The 26623-nt window shown below is 48.1% G+C and overlaps 1 protein-coding gene across 2 annotated transcripts in view; it reads left to right on the plus strand.

Annotated features, from left to right (window-relative positions):
* The window catches only part of UCK2 (uridine-cytidine kinase 2), a 102106-nt gene that overhangs the window by 24728 nt on the left and 50755 nt on the right, over positions 1–26623 (plus strand). The window contains exon 1 of one of the 2 annotated variants that reach the window (XM_055333922.1): positions 8782–8927. The exons of the other annotated variant lie outside the window; for it this stretch is intronic. Coding sequence (XP_055189897.1) covers positions 8829–8927 — 99 coding nt within the window. The 5' untranslated portion in view covers positions 8782–8828. Of the gene's footprint in view, positions 1–8781; positions 8928–26623 lie in introns of those variants that run through there. 2 annotated transcript variants of the gene reach the window in all.

The raw sequence follows: 26623 nt of genomic DNA on the forward strand, positions 1-26623 counted from the left end.
GGCACAGAATGGCTAAGATAAGCTTCTAGAATAACTACACCTGGGTGGAGGGGACCTCAGAGACCTTGGAGAGGCCAGAGGAAAAAGACAGCCTTTCAGCCAGAACCACCATCTTCCAGCAATTCGCCAAAATGACCAATACAAAGGGAAAGGGGAGAGGTGCCTGCTGTATGTTCTCTAGGCCTTTTGGAAAATATGGAGTTGTTCCTTTGACCACACACAAGCGAATCTACAAGAAAGGTGATATTGGCTCCATCAAGGGAATGGGCACTGTTCAGAGAGGAATGCCTCACAAATGTTTCCATGTTAGCCAGCGTGCTCTTGGCATGGTTGTTAACAAACAAGTGAAGGGCAAGATCCTGGCCCAAAGAATTAATGTATTGAGCATATTAAGCACCCAAAGAGCCAAGATAGCTCCCTGAAGCGGGTAAAGGAAATGATCAGAAAAAGAAGGAACCTTAAAGACCAGCTTGCCCCACCCAGAGAAGTGCACTTTGTGAGAGCCAGCGGAAAGGAATCTGAGCTGTTGGAACCCAGTCCCTGTGAATTCATGGCATGGTAAATGTAAGAAAAAAAAAAACAAAAAACAAACCCAAAAACCAAAACAGGGGCCCTTGAGTGGCTTGGTTGGGTAAGCATCTGACTCTTGATCTTAGCACAGGTCCTGATCTCAGGGTTGTGAGTTCGAGCCCTGAGTTGGACCCCACTCTAGGCATGGAGCCTACTTTAAAAAAAAAAAAAAGCTAAAGAGAGAGGGGAGCCTTGAGAACTGGCTGAATCTTTGAGTGCATTCCCCAAAAGATAATGAACAATTTGGTTGGATATTTTGGTACTTTGCTGTCAGCATGTGATGGCCAGAAGTGCCTCAAAGGCCTCTACCTACACGGGATCCCTGGGTGGCGCAGCGGTTTGGCGCCTGCCTTTGGCCCAGGGCGCGATCCTGGAGACCCAGGATCGAATCCCACATCGGGCTCCCGGTGCATGGAGCCTGCTTCTCCCTCTGCCTATGTCTCTGCCTCTCTCTCTCTCTCTCTCTGTGTGTGTAACTATCATAAATAAATAAAATTAAAAAAAAAAGACCTCTACCTACAAAGAACATAATGAACCCAGCGCCCCCACTAATGCGCTCTGAAATACATGCTGCATTTGCTCCCTGGCCATGCTTCCCCTAGGCTCTCACAGCCAGTGCCATTGCGTCATTGGACTACTGAGGCACGTCCATTCCTACAGATGATGGGGTTCTTCTGACTGCTAACAACCTAGACATAAGGACTCACAGCAGCTTGGCTGAACCTTCTCCGTCTGCATCATTGTCTAGGATGCTTCCGCCCACCCTTCATTGTCTCTGTGCCTCCCCCATAGATGGGGTCAAGTCTGAATTGCAGTCGAAGGACCTCTCTCCCAGGCTTTTCCAGCTCCTTCCTGTTTCTTCTCACAGCCACTTCCCATTGTCCTTACTCCTATTGGCACGTGCTTCCTAGGGGGCTCAGATTAGCACCAATGGTATCAAGAGTGGTCCAAGAAAATTGGTGGTCAGATGAGGATTTGGGACTGGCTTATCTGCTGCCCAGCAGGTGAGGAGAATGCTGCCCTGGTTGGGAAATGGGACATGGCACAAGGTGGTGGCTCGGTGGGTAAAGATTTCCGTCATGGTGACCTGGGAAAATGTCCTGGTGGAGGAGAAAGGTTGTGGCAGGTGCAGTGTTTCAGGCCTTTCAAAGATATGCAGGACCCAAAGCCTACAGACACTGGAGTTGGCTTGTTGCTGCTAAGTGGTAATGATACTCTGCTGTTAGCAAGCAGTGGCTGGGTGTGAGAGAGCACCTCTGGTAGCTTCCAAAGAGGCCCCGGTGTCTTGCAATTAGAAGGACAGGCACATTTGACCAGCAGGCTGAAAAACGAATTGTTTGAGCCTTAGAGCTCTGCAGTTGTTTTCATTGGTCAGCCACGGCAGGAGGTGTAGGGGACTGTTAGGGCCTTCCTGACAGAAACCGAGGATCCTGAAATATGAGTAGGGACATCTGGATGGATGCCTTTGAGGATATTGCCTGTGCAACCACCATGCTCTGGTACCCTCTGTGCTCGCAAAAGGGCCTATATTCCCTAAGAGGAGCTGACAGTTCTGAGATGCTCTGTTCTGAAGCTGCCCTTGCCCCTACTTCTGCATCTCCTTGCTACCAGACTGATAACTGGGGTTATGTAAGGTCTGGGTAAATTACAGTCAAAAATCTACTCGTGTGCATGTGTGGGCACATGTTTTCCTGGGGAAATCTGTTGCCTTTGTTTGTTTTTCTTTTTTTTTTTTTTTTTAGTCTGTGACTAAAAATATTTCTGAAACACTAGCTTTCCTCCCTTTAAGCCTTAGGGCTCCTTCCCACCAGGAATAGTTGTAATTTCATTACAAAGCAGAATTGAAGTAATTTTCCCTCCTAATGACCTGGGGAGAATTCACTCTGGCATATCGAAATAACTTTATAGAAAAGTCCCACTTAAAAAAAAAAAAAGGAAGAAGGAAAGGAAAATACCACTTGAACCCTAAGCAAAGATTAATCTGCTGGATCTGCTCATCTCCTTTGACCTCCAACACCAATTGGCGCTTCAGCCCATCGTCTCAAGGACAGTCAAATCTGCCGTCCTAGGCCACCAACGTAAATACAAGCCACCAGACTAAATCTAAGTACTCCTCCGAGGCAGTTGTCATCATCTGCACCATCGTTTGACTCACTTCTGGATGGTCACCAGGGCTGGGCCTGGGATGATGCAAGAAGGCCCTTAGAGCCAACACTTAAGGAGAGGCTTGTTTTCAAGGCTCCCCCTACACTTGTACTTGCTCCATCTGAAAGTGAGAACCTTCTTATATTTTGCAGCTGGGATGTCCCTCATCAAATCCAAGTCACCGTACATCACCAACTACAGCGTATCACTGACAGTGTGATGGAAAGAGCGTTTTTGTCAGGGTAGGGGAGGGGGGAGATGTTGTCATTTACAGGAAAGATGACCCGGAGCTAAATAGGGGAGATGAAGGAAGTCACTGCAGAAAAGTGGGAGAGCAAGAATTTAGTCTGGAGACGGGGAAAGAAGTGAGGTGTCAGAGACAGGCCTGGGAAAAGCCCTGTGAACAGGATGAAGCTAAATGACTTAGAACATAGACAATGAAATGAGGTTGCCAGGAGCTTGCTCTTATTGGGTTCCAGTAGTGTCTGGTATATTCTGGTATGGGGACAGGAGACAAACTGGGAAAATCTCTACGGAACGGCAATCTGAATGTTAACCTTCTCTAAGTGTGGGAAAGCTGCTTATGGCATATGGAATTTCTAAAGTTGGGCAAACTAAAACGTAAAGGCCTATGATGTTCCCAGGTGACTGTGTTGGTTAAGTGTCACACTCTTGATTTTGGCTCAGGTCATGATGTCAGGGTCATGACATTGAGCCCCATGTTGGGCTCTACACTAGGCATGGAGCCTGCTTAAGAATCTCTCTCCCTCTGCCTCTCCCCCTCCCCCAATAAATAAAGGCTCTTGTGTGACTATTATCTTTGCAGGGGAAAGCTGTATGTGCAAAAATCAATATGTTGAATTTAACGAAATTAACCAAACTCATATATGTAACATTTTATGGGTTACAAAGTCTCCTGACATTCTTTTTAATCCAGTCTTTTGTGCCTTTGCTCATTTCTGTTCCCACTTCCTAAAAATCTCTTTCCTCTCCTAGCCTGCTGGTTGAAACTTTTTTAAAACGGCTTTATTGAGATATAATTCACATACCATACAACTCACCAATATAAATTGTACAATCCAGTGGTTCTTTTTTTTTAATTTTTTTTTTTTTAATTTATGATAGTCACAGAGAGAGAGAGAGAGAGGCAGAGACACAGGCAGAGGGAGAAGCAGGCTCCATGCACCGGGAGCCCGACGTGGGATTCGATCCCGGGTCTCCAGGATCGCGCCCTGGGCCAAAGGCAGGCACCAAACCGCTGCGCCACCCAGGGATCCCCAATCCAGTGGTTCTTAATGACAACCAAAGTTGTGTAACCATCAAGACAGTTTTAGACCATTGATCTAAAAAGAGGGGCACCTCGGTAGTTCAGTGGGTTATATGCAGACTCTTGATTTTGGCTCAGGCTATGATCTCGGGGTTGTAAGATGGAGCTTGGGAGCCTGCTTGAGATTCTCCTCCCCTTCTCATCTGCTCTGACCCTCACTCTCTCTCTAAAATAATAAAAAGAAATCCTGGGAGTACCTGGTTGGCTTAGTGGGTGGAGCATTGACTGTTGATCACAGTGTCATGAGTTCAAGCCCTCCATTGGGTGTGGAGTCTCTTTTAAAAATAAGTAAATAGAAAGAAATCTTCTTAACTCATCTAGCAGCCACTCCTTTTTTCCTTCCCAACCACCCTTGCTGTTGACAACAACCAATCTACTTTCTATCTCTATAGATTTACCTGTTCTGGATATTACCTTTTAATTTTTACCTTTGAGTGACCTTGGGGATTAGGAATTCTTATCTTTGGAGCTCCTAAACCCTAAATGGTGGGATTTCTGTGATGAATAGAAGGGGAAGGAAGCTGCTACATATCAACATATAGTCTTTATTTTCACAACCATCCTACAAACCACTTATCATTTAACAGTTGACACTGAAGCCCATAGAAATTAAGTAACTTGCCAAAGGGTACAAAGTAGTAAAGTACCGGGTGTAAACCTGGCTTTCCCAACTAGAGCTCGTTGTCCTCTTTCCACGAGATCAGTGATTTTCAAACTCTGGTGGGCACTAGAGGTACCTGGAATATTTACCAAACACAGATTGCTGGGCTCCACCTACAGGGTTTTGGATTCTTTAGCTGTGGGATGGGGCCCAAGCTTTTGCATTCCCAGATGCTGCTACAGCTGGGGTTTGAGACTATGCTCTATCAGGCTGCCAACAGTATCTGAGAATGTGATTAGAATCACAGAGCCAAATGTAAGGAGCTTTAATGTCATCTGGCCATCTTTTCAGAACAGTAGTACTCATGATCTGTCCAGGCAATTGCTGACTGATGAAAGGCAATACAGAAAATGAAAATGTTTCAGTGGCAAGCTAAAGTTCGATAACATTTTTTTTTTCCGGTTTAGAAATGTGATAAGCAATTAGAGAATTAGCCATGGTTTGTGAAGCGCCTAGTGGTAGAACTTTTCTGGTGGAGACAATATGTGTTCCTTGTCTAGTTTGGACCTACGGTTACTTAGAAGGCAGGCAGGCAGACAGAGGACCGTGAGCGGCAGTGTCTCTTGCTGTCTTCGGCTACAGCTGCAGCTGCACACTCATGCTGACTTCACCCCCATGTGTTAACTAGGCCAGAACTTGAACAGGCTGAAATCCGTTTATAAAAGAAAATGATCACCGAGAAAATGTATTTCCTTGACTCTGTTCTAACTCTGATTTTATTGAACACGTTTGATCTTTTTTGGCTTGGTGGGTGGGGAAGGAGGACAGTTGGAAATCACTTAATTCAGAATCTGCAGTGTAATTGCTATGGGAGACTCAAATGTGATTTGAACATTCCCCAGCTATGGGATTTGGTGACCAGGCTCCTGAGAGAGGATGACACAGCACAGGGAATAGCACAGACAGCCTGCCTGGCTTTATAGAGAGCCGAAATACAAAAGTCCTTGTCGAGGTCACCGGTGCTGAGAATACCTTTAATTTAAATGGACTTGGATAACTTCCTTACGTGTAGGTAAGGCAGCCCTAGGGACAATAGTGAAAACAGGGAGTGCAGAGTGCAGCTGGATGTCCTTGCTAATTAGGCCTTACCTTTATATAGACAGCTTTTGTTTTTTTCCAGAGCACTTTTATGTCTATTAACTTATGCACAGAGGCCAAAATTATCAAACAAGGTACAGAAGGGGCACCTGGCTGGCTCAGTATAGTATGTGACTCTTGATCTTGGGGTGGTGAGTTTGAGCCCGTTAGGGGGAGAGATTACATTAAAAAAATAAAAGATAAAAAAAAATCTTAGGGACACGTGGGTGGCTCAGCGGTTGAGTCTGTCTGCCTTTGGCTTAGGGTGTGATTCTGGGGTCCTGGGATGGAGTCCTGCATCGGGCTCCTTGCAGGGAGCCTGCTTCTCCCTCTATGTCTCTGCCTTTCTCTGTGTGTCTCTCACAAATAAATAATCTTAAAAAAAATAAATAAAAATCTTTAAACAAGGTACAGATAAGTATAATAGGTTAGCTCAGTTAATGAGTTGGTTCAACTAGTTAATAGATGGACACAGAAGACTAGATGTAGACAGTTGTTTGGAATGCCAGAAAAAGAAAACATTTGGAAATAGTAGTAGCCATGTAAATACCATGTAGGGAATACCACCTTTCATTCTAAAATGGTGGCGGTGAAGTTTATATGTTGGTCCTTTTTGACTTCTTCCATATTTTTCATTTGTTTATTCAATACAATGAACATGTACTAAATGCTTCCTCCTTGCTAATCCTTCTAATCAGTGGGCCTTGGGAATGTAGAAGCAAGACCTGATGTTTCTTCATTTATTCAACAAATATTTGTTAAGGCCCTATGAGTACCAGAAACTGTTTTAGGTGTTGGGGATATGGTAATAATAATAACAATAAAAAGGCAAGAAATGTATAAACCAGCTTGGAGTAAGCCACTGCAAACTAACAAGGTAAAGGCAGGTAAGTATAATTAAAATGTGCTGGAAAGAGTGATGGGTAGATGACCAGTGTGATAAAGCAAGTATAGCACAATGTTCATGGTAGACTCTAGATGGCGGTTATATCCGTGTTTACTGTAAAATATTTCAGACTCTGTTTGAAAAAAAAAATTTTTTAAGGATTTTGAGAGAGGAGAGAGAGAGAGAGAGAGAGAGGGAGGGAGAGGGAGCACAAGGGGCAGAGGGAGAAGCAGATTCCCCAATGAGCAGGGAGCCAGCTCCAAAGAACATGATAAAGCCAGATCCCAGGCCTCTGGGATCTTAACCAACTGAGCCATCCAGGCTCCCCTGAAAATTTTTATGATGAAATATCATGGAAAAAGAGCTATAGAAATAAAGAAGGTGGGGATTTGGAAAAAATTCATAGAGGATGTGGCCTCCTTTTATCCCGCTCTCCTTTCTCGAGCTACCTGATATCCCCTTAGCTCTGGGTCCATCAAGTTTTCCAAATTCCAACAGGGTTTATCTTGGGCTATAAAGAGCTCTGCAAAAGTCTTTGAAGACTGTTAGATCTCTTTAGTGGAGAAAAGATGTTGGTGAGGAGAGGCAGCCTCACGAATCAAATAAAACTCACTCACCCCACAGCCATGTGGCAAGGCAACCTCCTTCTAGCTGACCTCTCCTAAATGCCTGCCTCTACCGCCAGGGAGCCACTCTCCATCTTTGCCTCCTGTAGAAGCTTCTGTGGAGTTTGGTTTTGGATGGGGACATGAAATATTTCAGAGGCGAAAGGAAGATTGTGCTAATACTCTTAATTTTTCCTAGCAATTAAAAAAAATAATTCTAAATTTAAGGTAACTTACTAAGTTTGAAAAAAATGCTACTGACCTAAGCTCTCTTTTAGACTGTAGGTGCCCATTAGCTTATCAGTTGCAGGTTCACAGGGGCAGAGGCTGGAAGCTACTAATCTCGTCCTATCTCCACCCAGTGTAGCCCCACAAAAGTTCTCTTTGGGGTTCCAGCTTTGTAGGGGGCCTCTTCCAGCTCTTACATAGGGCCGAGACTGTACCAGCAGCTATTCTAAGAACTTTGAATAGGACAATTCATTTAATACAACAATCCTAGGATGGCGTTGCCATTGTTATTCCCATGTAACAGATGAGAACACTGAGGCACAGGGAAATTATGTAACTCGCTTATGGAGCTTGCTGCATGGGTGTGCATGCAGAAATCTGCCTTCAAAGGTGCGGGCTGCTCTGAGTCACCGGCAGATCCCGCCTTTCTGATCAAGTGACTAATTGCCCATCTCTGAAAAACCAGTTCACTTGAAGGTATTGATGGGTCAAAGTGGCGTCAATCACTACTTTAATGTTCGCATAGATCCTAACTCCACAGGAACCTCAGCATTCGTGATCTCAAACTATGGGTTGAAGGGGCCTTGCCTTTTGGAGGGAGGGCGCCCTTCAGATAAGCCCCTCCCACTACCCTTCTCTGGGGACAAGGACTCTAGGGAGTCGCCTACTGAGGAGGATGGTTTCCAAGAGAGGAAATATTGAAAGCCGGCGTCTGACATATTCTGGCAAACGGGAGGGGGAAGAATTTTCATCTGGGGAAAACACAAGTTTTTAGCCTGAATAATGGGTCAATGTCATGAACTCTCTGCGTCGTCTTGATCTCCCACGCGCGCTCGAATTTCGCTTCCCAAACCCGGGGCGTCGGCCTGCGGCCCCCGCGGCCCCGCGGCCCCCTGGAGACGGGGCGGCGCAGCGGCGGAGGAGGTCGCCGGGGAAAGGGTTAAGCCGGCGGGGGTGGGGGCGGGGAGGGCCGGGCTCACACCTCTCCGGGAGACCTCGGGCGGCGGCGCGGGGCCCGCGAGGGGCGGAGGCTGGGGCCCGGACGCCCGCCGCCCGCCGCCCGCCGCCCGCCGCCTCCGCCTCGGCGAATAGCAGCGCGCTGCCCGCCCGGATTGGAGCAGCAGCATCACGCTGACCTCGCTGGGCTGGGAGCCGAGCCGGCCGCTGCGGGCAGAGCAGCCTCTCGGCGCCTCCGGGAAGCGCAGCCCCACGGCCGAGCTCCGGGCGGGGCGCGGGGAGCCGAGCGGAGCGGGGAGCCCGGCGCGGGCGGGCGGGCGGGCGGGGAGCGTGCGTCCGGCGGCGGCAGCGGGAGGAGGGGCGGCGCCAGCCATGGCCGGGGACAGCGAGCAGACCCTGCAGAGCCACCAGCAGCCCGGCGGCGGCGAGCCCTTCCTCATCGGCGTCAGCGGGGGCACGGCCAGCGGCAAGGTACGGCGGGGCGGGCGGCGGCGGCGGGGCGGGCTGCGGGGCGGCGGGGCTGCGGCCCGGGCCGGTCGGGGCTGCGGCCGCCGCGTGGCCCGCGCGCCCCCGCTCCTGGCGGCGCTCCAGCGCCCGGGCTTCCCCGCGGCCGGCGGGCTCCGGGGGCGCGCGGGGTCCCGGGCGGCTCCTCGGGCGACCCGCGGGGAAGCGGAGGCTTATTGTCTTGCGGGTCGGTCGGCGGGGTGGGCGCCGCGGGGCCCCGATGCGCCGCCTCCCCCGGGACCCCGGGACCCCGGGCGGGGCGCGCGGGGCGGCGTCCCGGGGACGGAGGACGGACGGGGTGGGGGGAGGGGAGGGTGGGGGGATCCCGGCGCCCGCTCGCTGCGGGGACGTCGGCGAGAGGCGGCCCGTGGGGGCGTCTGCGTTCCGGCTGCGAGGGGGCCGCGGCCGGCTTCCAGGAGAAAGTTGCGCGGGCTCGGGCTCCCGCACGCGGGGAGGACGCGCCCCGGGCCCCGGGGAGGGGGCAGCCCTGGGTGTCCGGCCCCCGCCCCCGCCCCCGCGCCGCCCCCGCGCCTCTCTTTGTCTCCTCGGCGAGGCCCGGAGCAGCCGGGGTGGGGGGGGGGATGCGCTCGTGGCGCGACCCCGGCTTCCCTGCGGCCGCGGGTGCGTGCTGCAGCGGCTGCCTCGGGACGCGGCCCGTGGGGCGGCCTGGGCGCGGGGGGCGCGGGCGCCGGGAGGGCCCGCGGGCGGGGTGCGCGGCGCCGGCGAGGGGATGCGCGGCGCGGGGAGGCCGTTGGCGCCATGAGGAGCGCGCCACGAGGTCCGCCCGCCCCTCCTCCGCCGGCGCGGGCTCCCCCTCCCGGGCCGCGCTGCGGGGTGCGGGGCGCGGGGCGCGGGGCCGCCGCGAGCCTCCTGACCCATCGAGCGGGCGGGCTCTCCGGCTCCCGGGGCTCGGGGTCGCGGCGCACGAGCCCATGTGGCGTTCGCCCCGGGCCGACTGCCTCTTTTTTTCTTGCCCTTTACCAAATTGTTGGGTGTTCCCTGCTGGTGCCGTTCCTAGTAATTAAAAGCAAACCCACGATGCCCAGTTCTTCGCAGAAGCTTTCCCTGGCCTTTCGGGGTGATCCCCGGCCCCCCCTTTGCGCAGCATATGCCTGTTGCGCGGGGCCTTTTTGCCCGTGGCTGTGTTCCCAGCGCTCCCAGCCCGACGCCTGGCACCTGGTCGGTCCCCCAGTATTTGCCCGAGGTCCAGGCCCCCCTGGGGGAGGGAGGCTCACAAGGGCAGAGGAGTGTGGCTTCTACAGACAATGACCTTGGCAATCGCCTACATGGTGTGGGCACTGCAGAAGTGAAAACTTGAGACCCTGGTGGGGGAAGAAAATCTGTTCCCTGGTCATCACCTGGTCTCAGTTCATACTCACTGCAAGTCCCAAGTGTTACTTCTGTAATGTGTCAAGTGGGAGCTAGTCGTGAGCCATGATGGGAGTAGGAACCCTGTCTCTGGGATTCTTTTTTTTTTTTTTTTTAAGATTTTATTATTTGTGTGTGTGAGAGAGAGAGAGACAGAGACACCTTTCCTGCAGAGGGAGAAGCAGGCTCCATGCAGGGAGCCCGACATTGGACTCAATCCCGGGTCTCCAGGATCAGGCCCTGGACTGAAGGCGGCGCTAAACTGCTGAGCCACCCAGGCTGCCTTAATCATTTTTTTTTTTAAAGTAACATTTATTCCCCCCCCCCGTTTTTTTTTTAAAGATTTTACTATTTATTCATGAGAGACACAGAGAGAGAGGCAGAGACACAGGTAGAGGGAGAAGCAGGCTCCATGCAGGGAGCCTGACGTGGGACTCAATCCCAGGTCTCCAGGATCACACCTGGGGCTAAAGGCGTCACGAAACCGCTGAGCCACCCGGGCTGCCCTGCCCTAATCATTCTTGTTGTTGTTATTTAAAAAAGTCCAAAGGAGCATCGGACTTCTGTAATTCCATATTGTAGTCCATCTGCTGTGATAACATCATGGTTCTTTTTATCTAGTCTTAGTGCCTTTCCTGCAAGGAATTCAAAGTTTCAGGGTTTTGTTTTGTTTTGTTTTGTTTTTTTAAAGAGGGTGATCAGTGTCAACAGGCTGGACCTCCTTTGGAAGCCTGAACGTAGTAGTGCAAGAGGATCTAGAAGTGAGATTGATCTGTGTTCCCTGGGTATTTATCATGTGCCTGTTAATAGAATTTGGAAGAAACAAAAGGATCAAAAAGGACAATTTTAGAGCTCGAAGGAACCTCAGAGTCCCTGGAGTCCAACACTTAGTCTCATCACTTATAGATGAGAAAAACATCGTAGTCAGGTCATATATTTCCCAGCGAAGCCCCAGGTTCTAGACTGGTGCTGTTCATTCCCTGCTATTCCTTGGTCAAGGAAGAATCGACTTAGGAAAAGTTAAGACTAAGGTTGGGGGGTTGGGGGGACCTGTTTTACAGCCTTTACCTTGGACATAGCTGTGGAATGGTTTCAGAAGTACTTGATCCAAAGGGAAATGGAAATGCAGATTGCTTTGTACCCTGGGCCCAGCCCTGTAGATCTTGATTATTCCCACCCTAACCCCTCCTTTATGAGGAAAAAACCACTCCCTGTTCAGCTTCTCTTGAGGGCTCTAATTTGTCTCAATGTTGTAGCTGCCCTAGGTACAAGTATTGTACCTTAGGCTAAATTATTTTGGATGTAGAAGGCAAAAAAAAATAGTAATTGTGGCTCCATATATCACATATTTTTAGTCTTCGAAGTAAAGATGAATTAGAACTTTAGTATATGTGCTGCCGAAGCGAGCACCGAATTAGAACTTTAGAGTCAGCTTTGCTAGTCCGGCATGGCAAGTCATTGTTCCAAAGTCATCTTGAAATTGCAGGGGGTTGAGAAAGTTGTTCTGATCTGTGTTAAAAACCAGGTTCTCAACCTTTCCTCTGAAAGGACAGGTCTAGAAAGCAGGAAGTCAGACTGGAAGAGGAAAAAAGTAGTATAAACTTCTCCACCTGCATGTATGTCCATGACAGTTGGCGCCAATCCCCTTTTCCTTTTTGCTGTGACTTCTTCCTCGTCCAGTTAAAATAGCTTCTTACCCTGTACCTTCGCGGCCATGAGAGTGGGCCTCCGTGGCTGTAGCTCTCATTGTCTCACTCTCCATTCTGGAAACCTTGGGACACTCTCCCATTGCCCAGACGGCTGGTCATATACTTCAGCACAGCGCAAGTCCCCTTGACCCCCAAATGTGGTCCCAGACTTTATTTTTCCCCTCTTCCTTCCTGTCTCTACCCAAATGCACCCAGACACATCTGTGGAACTGCTTTCACTTACACTTTTGCGCTTGGGGTCTTCTCTGGCATGACCTATAATCCTTTTAAGCCTTCAGTTCTGTAAATACTTCCTCCAGGGAACTCTATTACTCATTTCCTTAGAATTACTTCTTGTCTCTAATGCTTCCATAGTTTTAACTGCATTCACCACATTTTTGCCTTGTAGTTGACTACTTCCTCCACCGTAATAGAAGTTCTGTAAGAGCATCTCACATATTTGTGTCTTTGTGTCCTTTTTGGTGTTTGATTCAGCATTAGTGTTTGGTGTTCTTTGAACTGAGTTAGGGCAGACCAAAATTTGTAATTACTCTTTGATTATTTATTTATTTAAGAGATTTTATTTAGTCATGAGAGACAGAGAGAGAGGCAGAGACACAGACAGAGGGAGAAGCAGGCTCCCTGCAGGGAGCCCCATGTGGGTCTCGATCCTAGGATCCTGGGATCATGTCCTGAGCCACCCAGGTGCCCCTATTCTTTGATTATTTAATTCATAAGACTATTTGAATTAGGATTTGAAGCCACAATTGAAACCATATTTAACTCTGTTATTCATGTTGCAGTGCCCCAAATATAAAAAGCTCCCTCCACCCTCACCCCTGGGCCCTAATGCATTGGTATTGCTTATCCAAAGCCTCACATTTTTGGGCAGCCCGGGTGGCTAGGCGGTTTGGCGCTGCCTTGGGCTCGGGGCCTGATCCTGGGTTCCCGGGATCAAGTCCCATGTCGGGCTCCCTGCGTGGGACCTGCCTCTCCCTCTGCCTGTGTCTCTGCCTCTCTGTGTCTCTCATGAATAACTAAATTTTTGAAAAAACCAAAAAAAAAAAAAAAAAGCCCAGAGCCATGCATTTTTTTAGTAGGTACTAAATAGGTACTTGTTCAGTGGATGTCGTTGCGCGAAGTACTGTATTAAGTGCTTTCGAGGAGAAGTCAGGATACGAGGCAGGATACGAGGATACTTGAGAGAAAGTCTCTGTTAGTATTTACTGTTAAAACTTCCTTGAACCACTTTCACCATCAAGCCAGTTTACCTTTTTCTTTTTCTTTTTTTTTTTTAAGAATTTTCTTTTCCTTTGAGATAATCTCTGTACCCAACGTCAGGCTTGAACCTACAACCTGGAGATCAAGAGTCACGTGCTCCTCTGACTGAGCCAGCCGGGTGCTGCCAAGCCAGTTTATCTTTAAAGCATTTGATTATCTCTTCCCTTTGAAGTCAGATGGCGTTCCCCCATTGATGGCTAACTTTGGAAGATGAGGTTGGGAGGATTTTTGACTTGCCTGACATCACGTGGCTAGTAAGTGATACAACTTGGATTGGAATCCGTTTTTTTTTTTTTTTTTTTTTCCCCTCCTTTCCTCAATCTGTGTCAGTTCTGAGCTGTCTTCACAGGCAGCAGGCGGTCCTCTGAAATATTTTGGGAGAGGTTGGTCTGACTGTGTATGAGTAATACAGACCAAGAGAGGAAACTGCAGTCCCCTCAGAGGTGTGGGCTGTCACCTCAGCTCAGCTTGGCTGTGACTCAGCATCTGCTTTTGGAGCACTCTGGAATGTGCCATGGGCCTGCGTCTCCTTGGCTCCGTCCCCTTGTTCCTGGGACCTCAGTAGCCATCCCCATCTGGCCAGACTGCTCATTCCACACCTTCCTTCTGTTGGGTGCTCTCAGAACCGTGGGACCGCTTTGGTCCTTGCTGTTTTTCTCAAAGCCGGTACTGTGTGCTTTCTCCCACCCCAGACGGCGGCCACCGCCATCAAGGCCTGGCATGGTCTGGCCCTGCTGGCCTCTTGCCCTCTACCCCTCGCTCTCTGAGTTGCCGGCACACCTGGCTTTCCCCCTGCCCAAGGAAGACCGTTGGCTCTGCCGGAAACTCTCTCGTTGGGTGTGCCAGCGCCTAGTGCGGTGCCTGGTAGAAGAAAGAAGCGACAGCCCGTCTTGAGCATCCAGTATGTTCCTCTCCTGCTCGTCTTCCCGGCTGTGCCTGTAGTCAGCTGCCTCCTCTTACATTCCTTGCTTCCAAGTCTTTGAAGTGTGGCTTCTGATGCTCACTCTCTGTGGTCACCCGACTCCAGCTCCCTCTGTGGCATTTGATGAGATCTAATGCTTGGTGTCCTCATTTCTTTGTTGAGTCTTGCTTTAAGGGAGTTCCGGGCTGGGGACACATTGTATTGAGGAGTGTCACTGTTGAGGACCTTTCTGGCTGGTGGGCTCTGAGATAGTGCTATTAGATTATTCAAGATCTCTGAGGTCTTTGAGATGCGTGTTTTAAACCAGTGAGAAAGCTCGGAGGATGTGCTCCATGTCTGTGTGCACAGGTGCAGTTTCTTGTCCATCAAACCATTTTTATCATTAAGCCAGCTTACTAGCCAGCTTACTAAAGCATTCCGACCATCTCTTTATCATAATGTATCATGTATATGTATATATGAATTACATAAGTTTAATCTCCATAAAACACAAATAAAAATTATAAAACTGAGTAAAATGGAACACTTAAAATGGTGGTTTCTTTAATGTTATAAAACCTTTTGATTGTTGCTAAAATACCTTTTATTTTTTAAGATTTTATTTATTTGAGAGAGAGAGTGAGAGCACAAGCAAGGGGAGCACCTTTCAGAGGGAGAGGGAAAAGCAGGCTCCAGGGGAGCCCAATGCGATGTGGGGCTCAGTCCCAAGATCCCGAGATCGTGACCTGAACTGAAGGCAGATGCCTAACCGACTGAGCCACCCAGGCGCCCAAGAGTGTTTTACTTTTAAAAATCTTGTTTCACACGTGGTGATTCATGGATCTCAGATGATCTTGGTGATGATAGTCTTGGTGACTATGAGGCTCAAGGTATGGTTCTAAGTTTAGACTTTTGAATCCTGATTTAAAAACCATCATACTTGAAAAAGTCATCTCCTTAAGAGATCCAAGAGCAAGAAATTCTCCATTTGCAATGTTTACCCAAATCACAATAGTCCCATCCCCCCAAACCAGCTAGAAAATTTTCACCCTCTGTCATCCATCAGCTGTTTTTGCAAATCAGGGTGCTCCATTTAAAGATTTGTTAACTAGCGGATTCAAACTCTACTGAAAGTCATTATTTGGAATATTTTGCAAATTTTTACATGTTTCTGTCTACAGGTTTTATAGGTGCACACATAGGTTTTGGCAAGGAGTTGCTTAACCAATGGAAACATTTTTAGATCTCTAAAAGAAAATTTGATCATCTTCCTTTAATAAATGTAATTGTTTTTTTTCACTCTTATGTTTTATGTAAAAGCAAGTCAAAACTTTATTTACTTATTTAAAGATTTTATTTATTTGAGAGAGAGAGAGAGCAGAAGCAGGTAGAGGGGCAGAGGGGGAGGGAGAAGCAGACTCTTTGCTGAGCAGGGCTCAGTCCAGGACCCTGGGATGATGACCTGAGCCGAAGGCAGACACTTAACCCACTGAGCCACCCACCCCTCTATTTTTGATATAAGTGTTTTTCATCATGGCTAAAGAGTAGCAAAGGATATATGCTGATATATTGTACATACTGACATTCTGAAACAATAATTGTTTCATTCTTTTAAGTGTATCTAGTAGGTTCTAAATACTGTAATAATTTGGCCTGTTGTCATCCATTAAAAAAATACATGAGTAAGCTCTTAATTTGAGCCAGAAAGCTTCATTTTTTTTCCTCCTTGAAATCACATTTCAATTCCACTTTCCCCACAACATAGTAACTTAAGCTCATCTATTTTTATGCTTGAAAATCTTTTATTGGGGATCCCTGGGTGGGTGGCTTAGCGGTTTAGCGCCTGCCTTCAGCCCAGGGCGTGATTCTGGAGTCCCGAGATCTAGTCCCATGTCGGGCTCCCCGCATGGAGCCTGCTTCTCCCTTTGCCTGTGTCTCTGCCTCTCTCTCTCTGTGTCTCTCTCATGAATGAATAAATAAAATCTTAAAAAAAAAAAAGAAAACCTTTTATTGATCATTCTATCTTTCTTATGCAACAAAAACGTACCTGTACATAGGAATGATTTTATTTCCTATTGCCTCTTTGGTGTTAATTTCTTTTGGATTCTATTACTGTCGCTGTTGTCACAGGGTAATCAAAACAAGTAGATGAACATTTTGATAAATACTTCAACATAAAAAGTAGACTTTGGTTGGAAGGCAACTTGATGGGATAGATGGAGCTTCCCCCCTCACAAGTATGTCTTGAATTGGTGGATTATTACTACTTAATGCTAGAATAAGATTTTTCTCTTGTGTAGTTAGAAACTTTGAGAAGCTCTGTTGGCGTAAGTAGATGGGAGCAGAAGGGCTTTTGTTATATCAAGGTCACTCAGTTTTTACCTTTCAAAATATGTGTCAGAACCCAGAATATTTTTATGAATCAACCAGCTTGCTGCTCACCTCCTGTAATTTTGTCAAAAGCAGAAAGCTGGAGACCTTCAGATTTGTAAGAGGATTTTGTGACGTCATTAGCCATACACTTTCTTGTATCAGTGCTAGTATTTCACCTTGCCCCTTCATGTGGCCATTAATTTAGGGGACGTGGCTTCCAGCCTAGCTTTGCCAGTACTTACTAGCTATCTGTATGTGCATCCACAGGAGAGGCTCCTTTCATGCTTTTAACATTTCTCAATTCTGGGGCTAGCCGCAAGTGTTCTAGAATTGTTTTCTCACCATGGCTCACACACACCATGTACTTCTCCCATCCGCACCTGCAGTTGGCATTTGTGATCTTTTGGTGGGGTCCTAAAAGGCTGTTAACCCTGTCCCGTGCCAACGTTCACTTCAACTGGGTATTAACCGGGTTTCTCATAGATCCTGGGACCCCCTATCTTACTCTCATAGATGTTGCTGCTTTTCCTAGCGTCCACCTACCTTCCTTTTCCTTACCTGGGTAACGCCTGCCCATCTTTCTGTGCGTGTTCTATCATGGCCTCTCTTGGGAAGTGTTCCAGGCGTGCTTGGGTGTCCCTCTTCTGTCTTGCTAAAGCATCCCAACAGACCGCAGTCATAGGATTTCCCCCACCCTGTGATGCCCTTGCTCCTTGAGTCTGCCCTCCTCTCCTGACTGAGTCACAGCAGGGGAGACATGGGAGGCTTTGTTTTTCCTCACTTTCTCAAGGCTAACACGTGAGCTGAAAAGTCTAGGTAGGTCCTCAACAAGTATTTGTAAAATAGCCCAATATTAAGGACCTCTTTATCAAAAACCCTTGCCATTTTCTCTTGGGATCTCAGCAGGAGTCTCAGGATGACCAGTATTTAACTCCTGATCTTAGCCTCATGTGTGTTCACCCTGCACCCTTTCCCATCTCGGCTGCTGATGACTCCATCCTTCTGGGTGCTCAGACCTCAACCTTGGAGTCATTCTTTACTACTCTTCCATTTGTATCCAGTCCACGAAGAGGTCTTGTTGGTTCTACCAACACTTTGGTATCATGGCACGTCCTCCGTTGGCCCCTACTCACCTCCACTGCTTCAAGCCCCATCCAAGCCACCAGCATCTCAGAGTTGGGTCATTGCCATAGTATCCAGGCTCCTCTCCCTCTCCCACCTCTGTCCTTGGGCATTCTACTCTTCTCACAGTGGCCAGAGGGATCCTGTTCAAATGAAGGTTGGATAATAATTTCCCTGTTCTTCGTAAAACCTTGCAGTGACTTCCCTCCCATTTTACTCCCAGTAGAGAACCCAAAGTCCCTGCAAAGATCCGCAGGTTCCCCAAGATGGCTTTGCACTGGCTGTTTCTTCTGCTAGGTTAGCACTTCCCTCAGATAGGTATCAGTATGGTTGGCTCTCACCTCCTTATGGTCACATTGTTTAAAATCGCAGGGGCACCTGGGTAGCTCAGGTGGTTGAGTGTCCAATTCTTGGTTTCGGCTCAGGTCCTGATCTCATGGTTGTGGGTTCAAGCCCCGTGTTGGGCTCTGTGTTTGGTGTGGAATCTGCATCAGATTCTCTCTCCCTCCCTCCTGCTTGTGCTCTCTCTCGCACTCTCTCAAATAAGTAAATATATAAAATCTTTTAAAAAATAAAGATTGCACACTATAGGCCCTCAATTATTATTATTTTTTTTTACTTTTTATTTATTTATGATAGTCACTCAGAGAGAGAGAGAGAGAGGCAGAGACACAGGCAGAGGGAGAAGCAGGCTCCATGCACCGGGAGCCCGACGTGGGATTTGATCCCGGGTCTCCAGGATCGCGCCCTGGGCCAAAGGCAGGCGCTAAACCGCTGCGCCACCCAGGGATCCCTAGGCCCTCAATTATTTGTTGAATAAGTGGTTGAAGAATGCGTTACTTCTCTTTTTTTTTTAGAATGCGTTACTTCTTTGCTCAGTTTTCTCTTCTAATACTAGTTTTCAGCATTTAAACCTGGTTGCTTTGGCGGGTTGTGGGGAGATGTGGACCGCAGTCCCATGGCTGTTTATATTTGTAGTTCTTGGGGTCCCTTTACCTGGGTAGGATTACTGGCACAAGTTCAATCCCAGAGCTCAGTGTAGGCATACATGCTAGGTGGCTTAGTTGGTGCCTGTTTAATGGTGTATTTTTTAAAATATGAAATCATCTGGAGGGTAACCATTACGTCTTATCAAATTCTTATTACATATGTTGCCTATTTTATTTGATTAGGTGCTTGTTAATATGAATTTGGTCTTTACTTTAACTCAAGAAATGCTAGACGAGTAGATCTTTTAAGCCAACATGATTATCTTCCCTATCTTAGGGGAAGATCGATCTATCATCTTTGGAGAAAAGCTGTCTCTATTTGGGGGCAGCTTGCAGTAGTCTGAATAGACCTTCTGTAGCTTGGATTGGAGCCGGGAAAGCACTGAGCAGAACTACGGTTGGGGACATTGTAGCTTTTTAGGTTCTTCTGAGTTTAGTGCATCTTGTGCGGAAGAGAGTATATCCTTGTTAAGTTGTAGAGATTTGACATGACAAAGACATTTTCCAAAGCTGTTGGTCCATTAGGATTATTAATGTTCTTCCTTTCATTCACACAGATGATATATAATTACATGTACTATAAACTTTAGTTTCTTTTGTAACACTGCAGTGTTACGATGTGAGATGCTGCTGTTGAAAATATTTTCCTTTTTTTTTTAATATTTTCCTTTTTTGACAAAAGAAATGCAAACACTGTAAACTGGAGTCGTTACGGTCTTTACTGTTGAAATGAACTCATGATAGGATTGGTAATAAGAAGTAGTTCTTTTTTTTTTTTTTTTTTTTTTAAATAAGTAGTTCTGAACAGGAATAGAACTCAGAGCCCAGGGCTATACCCAGGGGGCCAGGGGTGGCCTGCCCCATCTGTGTGGCTCATGGGTTGGCATCTGTGCCAACAGGTGCCCTGGAATCAGTAGACATTTATTGAAGCAGGTGTGGCAGGACTGCCTTTTGTCTCTGTGGGGGCTTCTGAGGATGTGTTTCTCTTGTGTGGCATATTTTGACTAGTCATGGTTTTATTTTTCACCACTTCCTTGGTAGAGAGTAAATATTTGAAAACAGAATAGAATAGTATTTGACACATAGTATTGAACTCAAGAGTATTTGAACGAGAGAGGCGGTGAATACTCACTCTCCTGGGGGGAAATGCAAGCAGTGTGGCTCTCCGTGGCTCACCATGAAGGACACAAGCCTGTGTGCACGCTGGATGGGCCCCTTGGCTTCTGGAGGCCATCATCAGGAGAGGTCATGCTTGATGTGGGAAAGCTTGTGTTGTGGATGTGTCCTCTAAGAAGAGCTAAATCCCAGGCCTGCCACGAGGCTGCTTCTGTGAGTCTTGGTGGGGTTTAAGGTCTTCATGGTATGATAGAATTGAGGCTTTATGAGGTCTCTGCTTCAAGCAAGGATTGGAGTACAACTTCCTGGTTTCTTCTGGAAAGTGCTTTCTCGCTCTAAGTCCAGACAGCTTGATGGGGTGGAACAAACATGGGCTTTGGAGTCAGCGACACTTGTGTTCACATCCCACCTTGACCATTTTTTTTTCCCTAAAGATTTTAATTATTTGACAGAGCACACAAGCAGGGGGAGCGGCAGACAGACGGAGGGGGAGAAGCAGGCTCCCCATTGAGCAGGGAGTCCAGTGCAGGGCTCAATCCCAGGACCCTAGGATCAAGACCTGAGCCGAAGGCAGGTGCTCAACCGACTGAGCCACCCAGGCGTTCCCCACCCACCCCCTGACCCATCTCGACCACTTTTAATGGTTATTCTGAACCCTTTCTACATCTGTGAAGAGCAGATAATGTCCAGTGTGGAGAGTTGCTGGTAGGACACAGTCACAAAAGGCACGCAGAAGTTTCTCCACCGTGACACTTCTGCTGTGGGCGGGACCAGGGTCTGTGCTCTGGGCAGGTGTGCCAGCCGCCTGGCTGGCTGGTCCCCAGCAGCCCAGCCTCCGGGCCCTGTGCTGGCCAGGTGTGGTGCCACTGAGAGCGAGGACAACCTGTTAGGACAGTTTGATTCCCACTTACTCACGTGATGTTACTTGCTCGAGGCAGTGGCCCTTCTCTGCTGAGAAGGCCGCAGCTAGTCAGCCACTGCCCGCTCCCTGCTGTGGGCTGCCCTTCCCGCGTCTCTTCTCTTATTGGTCCTTCTCTGAAGTTGTCAAGTTGGACCTTTTTCTTGAAAAGAGTGAAGTGGACTTGTTTTCTAATGGGTGGTGAGGGGAAGAAAGAGCAGCTTACTAACATTCCTTTTTAAAAACCCTCCTGGGGGGATCCCTGGGTGGCATAGCGTTTTAGGGCCTGCCTTTGGCCCAGGGCGCGATCCTGGAGACCTGGGATCGAATCCCACGTCGGGCTCCCGGTGCATGGAGTCTGCTTCTCCCTCTGCCTGTGTCTCTGCTTCTCTCTCTCTCTCTCTCTCTCTCTCTGTGTGTGTGTGACTATCATAAATAAATAAAAATTAAAAAAAAAAAAACTCTCCTGGGCACCTGGGTGCCTCAGTCGGGTAAGTGTCTACCCCCTCAGGTCATGATCTCAGGGTCCTGGGTTGGAGCCCCCCTCTGGCTCCCTGTTCAGTGGGGAGTCTGCTCCCCCTCTGCTCTTCCCCCCCTGCTTGTGAACTCTCTCTCAAATAAAATAGTTTTTTAGAAAGAAAGAAAAAAAAAACCCTCCTAATTAAAAATAGAACCTGTGGGAAAATGCACAGATTTTATGTGTAGGGTTCAGTGAACGATCCCAAAGCGAACACCTGTGGAAGTGCTCACCGAGGAGTAGAGTGTGACCAGCACCACAGGGAGCCAGCCCATTGTCATTACTGCCCTCACTGCCCCTTCTGTCAGCGATTTGTTGGATTTGTTGACTTCGTAGAGACAAGGTAGGTTTTATGGCTGTAGGGTTACCAAGACTTGTGTGGCTCTAGGAACTTGGTCTTGTACGGAAGATACATCATAAAAACTTCAGTCATCATTTGCCTAGAGATGGCTTCTCAAATCCAGATCCCAGTGTCTCCTAAAGCTTTTACCCTCGGGGGTGCCTGGGTGGCTCAGTCGGTTGAGCATCTGGCTCTTGGTTTCAGTTCAGGTCGTGACCTCACGGTCCTGGGATCGAGTCTCACGTCAGGTTCTACGCTCTGCAGGGATTCTGCTTGAGGATTCTCTCCTTCTGCCCCTCTCCGTTTGCTTTCTCTTTCACAAACACTGTCTTTAAAATAAATAAAGCTTAAAAAAAAAAACAATAAAGCTTTTACCCTTGCTTGTCCCTGAAAGAACAGGTCATGTCTTCCATTCACGTGTTCATCCGGTAAATGCTCACTTGATTTCTTACCAAGTGCCAAGCACCCTGCTAGGTGCTGGGAGAACAGGAGTGCAGCAGATGAAGCTCTTGACCTCACGGAGCTTACACGTCCAGGTCTGACTCATCTCTGCCAACCCAGGGCCTAGCTTAGTGCCCGAGCACGTGGTGGGTGTTTAATAAGTATCTGCCAAACCCAACTAAATAGCCTCCCCTTACTTTCTGGAAGCATCCATCCTCCTACATTGTGGTCGGCTGCAGATCTGTGACTTCTGGGTTCCCGGGTCCTGGGTCGCAGGCTGTCTACCTCTGGACCCTTAGCCTTGTGCACAGAAGGGACTTTTTCTGCTTCTCAACGCTCGACAAGGGCCACGTGAGTAGTGTAGTCAGTAAGAGGAGTGGGAACCTATGAATGGCTGTGGTAAGGCCTTTCTTGCCACCGTCACCAGTAGTTCTCTGGTCCCCAGGTCCTGTTAAAGCTGTTGATAAGGATCTTACTTTGCTGTAACATTTGACAATGACCACTGCCTCCAGGGAACTTTCTTTACCTCCCCGCTCTTGGCTGGCCTTCTGTCTCTCTCCCTGTTCTTTCCCAGCCCTCTTGCTGGGTTTTTGTCTACCTGTGAATGTGTTGTGCCTCCGGACCCCCTGCTTGGGTTGGTGGTTTTCTCTGGCTTCGTCTCTGGATCCTCCATCTCTTGATGATTCCCCACGTTCCTTCTTGTCCCGAATCCTTTCCTCCTTGTCCATTCATCTGGTGGTCCTATTAACTCCCCTGGTCTGTCCACAGGCCTGTGCCGTCTGTGTTTTCTCTCCACCCAAAGGCATGGCACTGAAACCTGGCATCCAGCCAGCGCTCCTCCATCCTCCCTCATCCATCCAGGCGCCCCTGGGGTCCAGTCAAGTCCGCTTTCTCCTGAAATGAACCTCTCTTCCCAGCATCCATCATTTCTTGCCTGGATAACTCTCTACTGACTGATTTCCCAGCTGCCAGTCTGGACCTTTTTTCTTTTTTTTTTTTTTTAAGATTTAATTTATTTATTCATGAGAGACGAAGAGAAAGAGGCAGAGAGGTAGAGGGAGAAGCGCACTCCCTACCGGGAGCCCGATGTGGGACTCGATCCCGGAACCCCGGGATCATGCCCTGAGCCCAAAGCAGACCCTCAGCCACTGAGCCACCCGCGTGCCCCAGTCTGGCCCTTTTTCAGAACATTCCCCATACTGCTGTTAGAGCAGAACAATCTTTGAAAAAAAAAAAAAAAAAAAAGCAAGTGTGATCAAGCCTGTCAATCCCCTAAAATTCTTGGTGATTCTCCTTCACCTGCGGTCTTGGGTCTTGTCGTTGGCACTGCCGCCCTCCCCGGCCTCACCCCCCAGCCTTCCAGCATAATCTCTCCAGCCTTTCCTCCTGCCGCCCTCCCTATGCCATCCTGTCCTCTCCCAAACTCATTGTCAGTTCCTTCCTGTACCCAGGTCTCCGAGTGCTCACCTCCGCACCTCTGGACATGTTGCTGCTCCTGCTGCACATGCTGTCCCCTCCTCTTCTGTTTGGTCACTTCAAAGTCCAAGGAAGTGTCTGGCAGCCCCTGCAATCTGAACTGAGGTTCCTATTCTGTGTTTTCTCCCTGCGGCACCGAGTGTTGCTGTACACTGTTTGTCTTTCCAGTAGACTATGAGGTTTTTTTTTTTCTTTCCCAAAATATTTTATTTATTCATGAGAGACACACGGAGGGAGGCAGAGACATAGGTAGAGGGAAGCAGGCTCCCTGCGGGGAGCCTGTTGGGGGACTCCATCCCAGGACTACGGGATCACGACCTGAGCCAAAGGCAGATGCTCAACCACTGAGCCACCCAGGTGCCCCTAGACCATGAGTTTTAAGAGCAATGTCGTTCATCTCTACCCACAGTATCATAGGTGCTCAAAAATACTTGAGGGGTTGTAAGGAGGTGGTGGTGTTTTGCCATGAGCATGGGATTGGTTTATGTACAGGCTTCCTCTGGCTTATTTTGTTTGCTTTTGTTGTTGTTGTAATTGTTGTTTGCTTTTGTTTTGAATTTGAGATCTGAAAAGTTAATCTCACATCTATAGTTGTTGGTTGATAATGCTCCTGATCTTCGTGGTGGTTGCTGCCTGCAGCACTGACCATTAGGGTAGGGTGGGTAAGAAGTGTTCTTGCAGGAGGCATACTTGTTTATGTTGAGAATGGTTTGCCCTCTGCCTTGCCTGCCTTGTGAGTTGGGCCCTGTGAGCGTGTAGGTGTGTGGAGGGTGAGGGGGATAGGCATAGGCGTAGGGATGGCAGACGGACTGTCACCACTGCTTTGGAGCACAGGGCTGGTGCAGAAGACTTTGACTTTGTGAGATTAAAAAACTATTAGTTTGTGTGAAGAGTCCTTGTGTGTAAGTGTGGAAAAGTCAGCTTTAAATGAACCGTGCGGGCAGCCCGGGTGGCTCAGTGGTTTGGCGCCTGCCTTTGGCCCAGGGCGTGATCCTGGAGACCCGGGATTGGGTCCCACATTGGGCTCCCTGCATGGGACCTGCTCCTCCCTCTGCCTGTGTCTCTGCTTATTTCTCTCTCTGTTTCTCTCATGAATAAATAAATAAAATATTTTAAAAAATGAACCGTGTATTTATAGTAAAAGCCATGGCTATTGGGCTTTTAGGCAGATGTTTGAGTTTCACGTTTGAATTGAGGTATTTTGGGGGGGTGGCGCAGATTTTTAATTATTTTGATTAAGTAACTCCTAATCATGTTTTTGCCAATTTTCTTTCTCAATCAAAAGTGAGACGTGCTCTTGCAAAACACTGACATACTACCAGTGGAGCACCTCTGCGTTCCACTGCCTCATTTTATTTTTATTCTCCTTATTTAATGCCATCTGAAATTATTTATATGTGTGTTTACTATCTATTTCCTTTCAAAATCCGCCTCCTCCCAATAGCTCACTTCCTGAGCATCATAGTTAGGTGCTCCACTTAGGTCGTTCTAAGTGTTTAATACGCACCAGCTCCTTTAATTCCTCAAGAGCCCCAAGGGGTAAATTACTATGATTATCCCCAATTTCCAGATGAGGAGATTGCAGCCCAGAGAAGTGAAGTAACTATCTCATGCAGACAGCATGTGATAGTTTAGACCTTTGCTGCCTCTCTGGAGCCCACTCTGCTCCACTGAGTCTGCGCAGAACCTTGCATCACTGGTCCTCCATACAATCTGGTTGTTTCCCCAACGAAAAGCTCTTTCTTTTTCAATTACAAACATACACTTATACACAGACATAGTCCTTTTTACATAAATGTTGCCCCTCTTGTGAAACATTTTTTTTTCCATGACTCCCTGGGGACCATGTCCCTTGAGGTGTAACATTATCTTAACTCTGCGACAATTAACAGGATCTGAGGTCAATTTATGTTACCCAAATGTCAGTCTTCTTGAGATTTGGCAAACGTTTTAGCCTCATCTGCAGTATCCTGGGGAGAGGGATGCTCTTGCAGATGGCTGCTGCCGTGTCTTTGCTGGTGAGTTTTACTGGTAGATGTCATCCCTGTAAAGAAAATTAATGTCGCCGAATTCTAAGCACGTACCTTATTTGGAGTTTTGAGCATCTGGGATACCAACTGTGGTTATTTTCCTGGTTCCTGTAATTGGACTGACTGATGGGAAAAAAGACCCCATAAAAATATTTTTTTTTTTGGCAATCTTTTATAGTAATATTTGGGAGGTGGCTAAGTCTTGTCTTTTTCTTCCCCCTCCAGTGGGAGCGCAGGATTGTCCTGTAGGGTAGGGGTTCTTGTCCTGTAGGGCAGGGGTTCTAAGATTGGCCCGGGGTCCGTGGATGGACCTCAGAAGGGCCATCAATCTCATGACACTTGCACACAGAATTTTGTCAAGTGTGTACAATTTGCTGGGACGGGATTCCATCCCAGAAGTGAGTGTGAGGACGGCCGAGAGCCCTCTTTGGTATGAGCAGTGACACGCTCTCAGTCTCAGGCTGTAAGAATCCTGGAAGCTGGCTTGGTTTAAAGATTAGAAATCTTTTCTTTCTAGTCCCAGAGAATGAAGTGAGTGTAAGTCAGCCTCTGGAGAGGACAGTTTGGACTTCTCTTCGCTAGGTCACAGGAGTTCTCTCGCATTGGGTGGATATATGGGCTCAGGCCGCTCTAGGGGGAGGCAGAGGCACCTATTTAAATTAAGTAATCACATTTTGGTGTGATAGCACTGTGATGCTCGCTTTGTCCCCCTCTGAGCCCTCCATCACGGAGACTGGAAATAGCTCACACCCTCACATCTCACTGGCTATTCTTATTTCCAAATGCTGCTGCTTGTGTGCAAGGCTACGATTAAAAATTTAACGTGGGGGCGCCTGGGTGGCTTAGCCGGTTAGGCATCCAAGTCTTGAATTTGGCTCAGATCATGCCCTCAGGGGAGTGAGATGGAGCCCCTCGCAGGCTCCGTGCCGAGCCTGCTTGAGATTCTCTCGCTCCCTCTCCCTCTGCCCCTCCCTCTCTCCCCCCAAAAAAGGATTTAACCTGTATTATTATTATTATTACTTGGTAGACGTTTAAAAAAGTATGTGGCATAAAAAGATAGTATTGCCTCAGCTGTGCCACTCCCTAGTATGTGACGTTGGGCAAGTTACTTGCTGTGTGCCTC

Source organism: Nyctereutes procyonoides, unplaced genomic scaffold, assembly GCF_905146905.1.
Source record: "Nyctereutes procyonoides isolate TBG_1078 unplaced genomic scaffold, NYPRO_anot_genome, whole genome shotgun sequence".
In the NCBI taxonomy this organism is placed as follows: domain Eukaryota; kingdom Metazoa; phylum Chordata; class Mammalia; order Carnivora; family Canidae; genus Nyctereutes; species Nyctereutes procyonoides.